General features: G+C 44.0%; 1 protein-coding gene across 4 annotated transcripts in view; it reads right to left on the reverse strand.

Annotated features, from left to right (window-relative positions):
• ECSIT (ECSIT signaling integrator) overlaps nt 1-7,396 on the reverse strand; it is a 19,374-nt gene extending 11,978 nt beyond the window's left edge. For 2 of the 4 annotated variants that reach the window (XR_002125878.1, XM_019659304.1), the window contains exon 1: nt 7,278-7,396. Coding sequence is in view for 3 of the 4 variants with exons in the window: in XM_019659304.1 (XP_019514849.1) it covers nt 7,278-7,373 (96 nt within the window). In the remaining variant the exon portion in view is untranslated. Of the gene's footprint in view, nt 1-6,473; nt 6,605-7,277 lie in introns of those variants that run through there. The other 2 variants (XM_019659303.1, XM_019659305.1) reach the window with 2 other exon arrangements.
• Between the last annotated feature and the right edge of the window lie 2,347 nt (nt 7,397-9,743).

The following is a 9,743-nucleotide window of genomic DNA, read 5'->3' on the forward strand; positions in this document are numbered from 1 at the left end:
TTGAACATTTTTTCATATGCCTGTTGGCCATCTGTATGTCCTCTTTAGAGAAATGCCTCTTCATATCCTCTGCCCATTTTTTAATTGGGTTGTTTCTTTGGTGTTGAGTTGCATGAGTGTTTTATAAATTTTGGATATTAACCTCATCAGATATATTGTTGACAAATATCTTCTCCTATTCAGTAGGCTTCCTTTTTGTTTTATTGATGGTTTCCTTTGTTGTGAAAAAACTTGTAAGTTTGATGTAATCCCATATGTTCATTTTTTCTGTTACTTTCCTTGCCCATGGGGCTGTATCACTAAAAATATTGCTCAGGGTAATGTCTGCAAATTTACTCCCTATGTTTTCTTCTAGGAGTTTTATGGTTTCAGGTCTTATATTTAAGTCTTTAATCCATTTTGAATTTGTTCTTGTATATGGCATAAGGAGGTGGTCCAGTTTCATTTTTTTGCATGTGTCAGTCCAATTTTCCCAGCACCACTTATTAAATAGGCTATCTTTACCCCAATGTAAATTCTTGCTTCCAATGTCATAGACTAACTGTCCGTATATGCATGGATTTATTTCTGGGCTCTCTATTGTGTTCCATTGATCTATGTGCCTGTTTTTATGCCAGTACCATACTGTTTTGATTACTGTAGCCTTGTAGTGTGTTTTGATGTCTGGTAGCATGGTATCCCCGACTTTGTTCTTATTTCTCAGGATTGCCATGGCTATTTGGGGTCTTTTATGGTTCCATATACATTTTAGGATTATATTTCCTATTTCTGTGAAAAATGCCCTTGGTAGTTTGATAGGAATTGCATTGATATTGCTTTACGCAGTATGGACATTTTAACTATATTAATTCTTCCTATCCATGTTATAGCTCTGCTTCTGATGTTGTATATAAAAAAAACCATTGCCAAGCCCGAAGTCATGAAGATTTACATCTCTGTTTTCTTCTAGTTTTAGCTCTTACATTTAGGTCTATGATCCACTTTGAATGAATTTTTATGTATGGTGTAAGGAAGGGGTTCGCTTCATGTGGCTATCCAGTTGTCCTAGTACTATTTGTTGAAGAAACTATTCTTTTCCCCATGTTATTGTCTTAACACTCTTGCTGAAAATCATTCCTTGTGAAGCTGTTATATATGGGGTTATTTTCTTAATTTTATTTCTGCACTGTTCATTGCTAGTGTATAGAAATACATTTTGACATGTTGATCTTGTGTATTGCAACTCTGCAGAACTCAGTTATTAGCTCTAATAGCTCTTTATTGTATTCCTTAGAATTTTCTACATATAAGATCATGTCATCTGCAAATAGAGATAAATTTACTTCTTCCTTTCCAATCTGGATGCCTTTTGTTTTTTCTTGCCCAAGTGCCCCTGCTGGAACCTCTAGTACAACATTGAATAGAAGTGGCAAGAACCACTTCCTTGTCTTGTTCCTGATCTTAGGGAGAAAGCATTCAGTCTCATCATTAAGTATGATGTGAGCTATGAGTTTTTCATAGATGCCCTTTATCAGGTTGAGGAAATTCCCTATTATGCCTAGATATTGAATGTTATCATCAGAAAGGGTATTGGATTTTGTCAAATGATTTTGTTGCATCTATTGAAATACTCGTGTTTTTTCTTTATTCTATTATTACAGTATACTACACTAACTGATTTTCAGATTTTAAACTAACCTTGTATTTCTGGTATAAATTTCACTTGAACATGGTATACGATCCTTTTTTATATGTTGCTAAAATTTGGTTTGCTAGTATTTTGTTGAGAATATTTGCATCCATATTCATAAGAGATATTGGTCTGTAGTTTTCTTTTAGTGTCCGGTTTGTATCAGGGTAATGCTGGCCTCATCAAATGAATTGGGACATGTTTAGATTATTCTTATCACTATTTAAACTTTCTCTAGCGTCTCCCATCTTGAGTTGAAGCCTCACTTCAGCCTCTCCTCCACATCTCTGCTCCCTTTACAACAAAACTTTTCCTGAGAGGTGTCTACACACTGTGTTCTACTCACTCCAACTTGGCTGGTGCCCCAATCACTCCACTAACACCACCATTAAAGGCTCCTGTGTGTTCTAAACTTATCAAAGCCAGCGATTACTTCTCAGGCCTCATTTTGCTTGAGTTCGCAGTAGCATGTGGCGTGGGTGAGGTCCTCTTGCCACCTTCTTGACAATCTTAATTTTCTTCCTAGCACCCAGGCCTGGTTCTCAGCTAATCAGCAAGACCCACGTCATTCTCTAAAGTTTACAACATTTGCAAACTTGAATGTGTGGACAAATCACCTGGGATCTTATTAAAATGCTAATTCTGATTCAGCAGCTCTGGGGTGGAGACAGACTCTTGCACATCTAACACGCTTCTGAGTGATGCTAATGCTACTGATCTGGAGACCACACTTTAAGTAAGAAGGCTACAAAGAGTCCTACATTCTGGATTTGTCTGTTTACTATTCTGAGGTGTCATTCAACTTGTTCCTCTCTTTTTTGTATTCCTGTGGGCAGCTCAAACTCTGTTCATGTTAGAGTCATCTAGGGAGCTGTTAAAAATTGCCGTGTAGGGCCGGCCGAGTGGCTCAGTTGGTTAAGAGCTCGCTCAAGAGTTTGAGCTCTGAGCAACAGCGGTTCGAGTCCAGCCCGAGCTGAGCAGCCGCTGAGCTGCCAACAGGTAGCAGGATGGCTCAGCTAAAAAAAAAAAAAAAAATCTCCGTGCCCAGACCATACCCCACCCCAGATATATCCCAGATATATTAAATCAGAATATCTAGAGGCAGGGCCCAGGCATCAGCATTTTAGCACACGCCAATGACTCTCATATACAGCTAAGATTAAGACCTTAATTTAAACCTTCACTACTCAAAGTGTGTTCCAGGGACCAGCTACATTGGCATCATCATCTGGGAGCTTATTAGAAATGCAAAATCTCAGCCCTAACTTAGACCTACTGAATCAGAATCTGCATTTTAACTAGAGTCCAGGTTTCTTCTATGTGTGTTAAAGTCTGAGAAATGATGACCTATGTGCTGAAGGATCCAAATGTTTATCGCCAGGCGTGAACACCACCCTCCATACCTAACTGCCACTTTGGTGTATACCTAGCCATCTCAAACTTAATTTGCTCCAAAATGGTATCCCTGTTTAAACTTGTTCCTCCCCATCCTAGCCAATGACACCACCATTCCTAGTTATTCATACCACAAACCTAGGATTCATTGCTGAGTACCCTGTGTCCCTCACTCCCCCATTCAATCCATCCAGTCCTGATGACTATTTCCAAATCCATCCCCAATGCATCCATTTCTCTCCATCTGTAGGCCAACATCCCAATCCATGACCTCTTTCCCATTCTCCCACTTCTTTCCTTACTTGCTTCTAGTCAGTTCTCCCAACCTTGGCTAAGGGAAGTTTTTTAAAACGTGAAATAAATTCAGTGTTCTCTGCCTAAAATTGCCAATGATATACCATACTTAAGATAAAATCAGACAGGGTCTACCCCTCCAAACTCAACCCTTATCACTGACAGCCCCAGCTACACTGTGTCTTTAACAAGCTAAGTTTATTCTAGTCTCAGAGCCTTTGCTCTTGCTTTTCCTTCTGTTTGGAAATTTCTTCCCTTGGATCAGTCCATTGGTGTCTCTGGGTTATTCAAATGAGAGGCCTTCCCTAACAGCGCTGCTCCACTCCCTATCTAAAGCCTCCATCACTCTGATAAATGCATTTTTAGCACCTACTAGCATCTGAAATCATCTGCTCTCTTTCTTTCTGACTTGTTCAATGTCTGGCTCCAGCAGGAGATTGGCGGGTTTTTGTCTTCCTCATTGCTGTGTCTCCAGCACCTGGTACAGTGCCTGGTATATATACTATATGATAAGTACCTAACAAGTATCGGTGAAATGGGAAGAAGAGCTCAACTTCTACAAAACGTCTATAACCTATAAATCTGAACCCCATAGCAGGGTGCACCTACAGCAGCTTTGAGACTGGCAGCCAGGATTCTGGGCTCCTTGGGAGAAACAGGCAGATGCGGGTTTGAATTCTAGCCTAGCTGCCGACCGGCGGCGTGACCTCGGGAGAAGGCCTTAACCACTCTGAGCCTCAGCTATCTCATCTGCAAAATTGGAAATTAAGGACAGGAAGAGGCGGGTGCACGGAGGGAGGCCTTTCCCGGCAAGTCCCAGCCCCAAACCCTAAAAGGTCATGGTGCCCTGGCTCTGCAGCCGGGCCCGTCTGAGTCCGCCCTCCCGCGCTGCCGGCCCAGGATGAGTCTCCCCGGGGCCCTGGAGTTCGCGCTCACCTCTCCACGCGCGACTTACCTACTCACGCGGGTGGCCGCGTAATACCAGACAGCTGCGTCTTACCACTGGGCGCCGCCATGTTGCCCGGAGAACTTCCGGGTCACGGACCACTAGGGGAGACAGCAAATCAAGAACGCCCGTTTAAAAAGTCCCGCCCAAAAGCGATGAGTACCAATAGGAAGGCAGAACGACCTTGGTGCAGCCTAGTAACGAGCTAGGCCCAGCCCCGAACGAGGCAAGCCGAACCCCGACCTAGGGAATTGAGTGTGGCCCTCGAAGGACTGACTGGATTGTTTCCGGGTTGGGAGGCTGGACTTGGGGAGGGCCGTGAATCCAGCTGGTGGCCCGTTTTCCCACCGGAAATATGGGAATGAAATATTAAGAGTGCAAGTACCCCCAAACGTGTGAAAAATGCAGTGTCTGGGTCCCTGCATTTGTACTTCTTCCCTGTGGGGCATGTCCGTGATCACCGGATAATCTCTTTGCCTCCGGGTATGGCGACAGTAGAGATGATGCATCTTGCATCCACTCTGCTGACTATAGTAGCTGGGCAGTCGGACATAGGAGGTACCTGGGGGGTAGACGTGGCCGCAGCGCAATGACTGCACCTGCCCGTCCCTTTGGCGCCCCTCTCCGTGGTTCAGTCTCCTGGCTTCGTCTTGCGCCAAATGAGCTTCCGAGCGCTTGGGCAGCGCGTGTTCCGCAGCCTCACGCGGGCACAGAAGCGCCTTGGACTCACGCAAACGCCTCCAGGTAGTGCAGGGGCGGGACCTGAGGGGCTGGGCCTAACTCCCTTTTTCTGGTTCACTCACTGTTCCTCCTCCTCCCCAAGTGCCTGTCCATCCTCCTGTCCCTGGCCATCAGCGCCCTCAGGCGGTACGACCTGTTTGTTCTCCAAGGAGACAATCAAAATCAACCTCACTCCAAGAGTCAGCTGGGCCGGGGTGGATATTCTCCATGTCACTCCCACCCCTACTCTTCGCTCCTGTGGGGGCGGGGATCTGGTAGCATGGGGTAGGGGGGTAGCTCTGCTGAAGGTGTTCAGGTGAGGAAGGGTCCCCTCCAGGAAGGTTCTTTGAGCTAGGCTAAGGATCCTCGTGGGCCAGCCCTCTGTCTCTCTCTACTCCAGCCCAGGCAGAGATTGACTCAGGGTCTAGACCCCTCCATGCCAGGCCTCCAGCTAGCCTGTCCAGAGCTGTCCAGAATGGGGCGTAGGGGGTGTCAATGGACTCCCTGCTTCACTCGCCCCAGGAACTGTGGCTGATGCTTCTGGTTACCTGCTCCATGGTAGATGGGGTACGGCTGGGTGGGCCCAGGGTCACATTCACTTAATCTCTTGCCTTCCTCTGACCCCTGCCTCCCTCCAGACCCGGTGCTGGTCCATTGCAACTAGGCCATCAGATGTGCCCAGGTTACTATGCAGTTTCTCTCTTCAGCTTTTACCACTTGGAATAAAGACCCCTGGAGACACCTCCCCCACACACACACCACCACCACCACCACCACGTATTGAACATCTCCTGTGTGCTCTGTTACCATAAGGCAGGGAGATTTTGTCTGTTGTGTGTGTTGTCACCAGCATTAGAGACAGGCCCTGGAACATGGTAGGTACTCAATAGATGTTAGTTACAAAATGAATAGACGAATGTTCCTGATGTGCCTCCTAATATTTAAACCCTAGAAACTGTCCCTTGTGACAATTGTCACAACTGTCCTGATGCTCACCCAACCTTTAAACCCCAGCAACTGTCTCTTGTGACAGCCCCACGTGACTGCCTTTGCATGCCTAATTACCCTACCACTGCCTTCCTCCATCTTTGCCCAGTTCCAGGGCAGCCTACAGTACTTCACAGACTTCTATGCCAATTTGTCTGCTCACAGCCCTTTGTCCGTTTGGGGTACTTGGGTTTAGGGACATGTGAGGGCTTTCCTGCTCCTCTCCTGCCTTCCCCTTTCCCTCCCTCACTCTGACCCCCACTCTACTGTCCTAAACTGGTTGCTGAGTACAGTGAGCTGCCTCTACAACTTGTTAGTGGCCTTACTGATTGGTGTGCCTATGGCTNTTAAACTGAGTGTTTAAATGAGAATGGTTATACATAAGGCATCTTTAAATATATAGCTAATAAGAACTAATATTTACTGAGTGTTCTTATGTTCCAGGCATTGTTGAGCACTTACTGTACCCATTTTACAGATGAAGAAACTGAGGCACAGGAGTGAAGTAGGATGCCTGGTGTCACAGAGCTGCAGAGTGGCAGAGCTGGGATTAGAGTTTCTGCTTTGCTGCCCCCAACAGCCAGCCTGAAGTCCTGCTTAGATAGGGTGATGTTAAAAATAAATAAATAAATGAAAAGGCATTAATTTAAATTAAAAGTGTAGGCAACTAATACTACAGGTGGTATATGCATAAGACAAAAATTGGAAAGGATGTTCTAGAATAACCCAAAGAAGGGGAGACCCCACAAAGGAGACAACGTAAATGAAATGCACAGCACAGGGCACAGAGGAAGGGCTCATAAGGGTACTATCGGGTTGTCGGAAAAGTCATGACGTATTTTTTCTCTGTTATTCATTGCAAAAACGTGTCATGACTTTTCTGACAACCCAATATTATCACCACCACCATCATCATTGTTGTTGCAATCTATGGCCATTGCTTGACTTGGGCCATCTGGTCAATTTGGGTAAGGGATGGAAGTTCAATTTTCTGCCCACATCTTTACAAGTGGATGTAGGAGTTACCACAGTCACCACCCACTTATCTCATGTGAATACGTCCTTAGTTTCAAATTCAAACCCCTCAGACATGTGGGCATCAGCACTTTTTAAAATGAATGAGACATTCAATTGGTCCTTAGAGCAGTCAGGCCAGCCCAGATCCCCCAGAGCTGGCTTCACTGGGTGGATTCTGAAGGGCTTGGGAGCAGATCCCAGGCCTGCCTGCCTGCCTGCCCCCCTCCACCCTGGTGACCTGGTGGTTACCTGAGAGAAGGGTGCTCCCGTGAGGGCAGCGCCACAGATGCCTCCCCAGCCCCGAGACAGGCCCCGGGCCAGCAGGATGGCTTGGGCCCAGCTCATGCCTTTGTTTGTTGGAAAACCACCTGGCCAAGAGAGAAGAGACAGCATCAGCCTGGCACCCCATCTGCTTAGGCAGGGCCATGTTCCAGACTACATGGCTAACTCACCAGCCCAACTGATTTCCTCATCCACAAGATGGAGCTTAAATGACTGTTACAATCAAGAGTCCCTGGTCTGCTGGGCCAGAGCCTTCAATATCTAGAGGAATTTGCTGCTTCAATGGTCCCCCTCCCTACCAAGTCATTCTTTTTAACAACTTTATTCACATACCATAGAGTTCACCCTTTTAAAGTGTGAAATTCAACGTTTTCTTTTTTAGTACATTCAGAGAGTTGTGGAACCATCTCTGTAATCTAATTTTAGAACCTACATCCATTAGCCGTCATTCTCATTTCCCCTCATCCTCAACCCTGGGTAACCAATAATCTACCATTTCTATAAATTTGTTTCCTCTGGGTATTTCATATAAATGGAATCATGTGATATATGTTCTTTTGTGGCTAGCATCTTTCACTAAGCATGTTTTCAAGGTTTATCATTATTGTAGCATGTATCAGACTTCACTCCTTTTAATTGCCAAAAATATTCCATTGTGTGGATATAACGTTTTATTTGTCCATCCATCAATTGATGGACATTTGGGTTGTTCCCACATTTTTCCTATTATGACTAATGCTGCTATGAACACTTGTGTAGAAGTTCTTGTGTGACATATGTTTACACTTCTCTTGGGTATAGACTTAGAAGTCATATTGCTGGGATATACGGTAACTCTAATATACGGTATATTACAGTGGGCATTTTGAGGAGCCCCTGGAACTGTTTTTCAAGACGGCTGCATCATTTTACATTCCCACCATCAATGTATAAAGATTCCAATTTCTCCACATTCCTTGCCAACACTGATTGTCTGTCTTTTTTTATTACAGATGTCCTAAGGAGTTTGAAGTGGTATCTCCTTGTGATTTGGATTTGCATTTCCCTAATGCTTCATGATGTTAAGCATCTTTTTGTGCACTTATTGGCCATTGTGTATCATCAGTGAAGAAATGTCTATTTAGATCCTTTGTCCATTTTAAAAATTGGGTTCTCTTTTTATTATTGAGTTGTAAGAGTTCTTTATACATCTTGGATACTAGACCCTTATGATTTACAAATAATTTCTCCTATTGTTTGGGTTGTCTTTGCACTTTCTTGATGTTATTTATCACTGCAGCACAAGTTTTAATTTCTGATGAAGTCCAATTTGTCTGTTTTTATTTTATAGCTCTGCTTTTTAAAAAAAATTAGTTTCAGGTGTACAAAACAATGCAATAGTTATCCTTTCCACCCCTCACAAAGTGACAACCCCCCGCTCCCCATTCAGTGCCCCCCAACCCCCAATATCATACATATCTATTATAATTCCATGGACTCCATTCCCACACTATAATCCACATCCCATGACTATATATTAAATTATAGTTGACATATAATATTATTCAACAGCAGCTTCAGATGTACAGTGCAGTGGTCAGGTCTCTACACCGTCCATGAAGTGGTCTCCCTAACAAGACATGAGTTCATCTGGTCCCCTAAAAAATATTTACATTATTGATTATATTCCCCAAACTGTCTTTTCTATCCCTGAGGCCATATTGTAGTTACCGCTTTGGATTGTCTCGTCCCTTCCCCTTCTCCCTCATCCCCACCCCTTCCCATCTAGCAACCATCAGTTTTTCCTCTGTGTCTCTGAGACTATTTCTGTTTACATTACTCATTTACTCAATTCTTTAGATTCCACATACAAGAGAGATCATATGGTATTTGTCTTTCTCTGACTGACTTATTTCACTTAACATAATGTTCTCTAGGTCCATCCATATTGTTGCAAATGGTAATATTTCCTTCTTCTTTATAGCTGAGTAATACTCCATTGTGTAAAGGTACCACAGCTACTTAATCCAGTCGTCTACCGATGGGCATTTTGATTGTTTCCAAGTCTTGGCTATTGTAAATAGTGCTGCAATGAACATAGAGGTGCAAATAATTTTTTCGAATTAGTGTCTTGTGTTTTTCTGGATAGACACCTGAGAATGGAATTGCTGGGTCATAAAGTAGTTCCATTTCCAGTTTTTTTAGGATTTCCATAGTGGCTGCACCAATCTGCAATCCCACCAACAGCGCACCAGGGTTCCCTTTTCTCCACAACCTCGCCAACACTTCTTGTTTGTTGATTTATTGATGATAGCCATTCTGACCGGGGTAAGGTGGTATCTCACTGTGGTTTTTATTTGTATTTCCCTAATGATTAGTGAGGTTGAACATTTTTTCATATGCCTGTTGGCCATCTGTATGTCCTCTTTAGAGAAATGCCTCTTCATATCCTCT

This window comes from Hipposideros armiger, unplaced genomic scaffold (assembly GCF_001890085.2).
Source record: "Hipposideros armiger isolate ML-2016 unplaced genomic scaffold, ASM189008v1 scaffold_298, whole genome shotgun sequence".
NCBI lineage: Eukaryota > Metazoa > Chordata > Mammalia > Chiroptera > Hipposideridae > Hipposideros > Hipposideros armiger.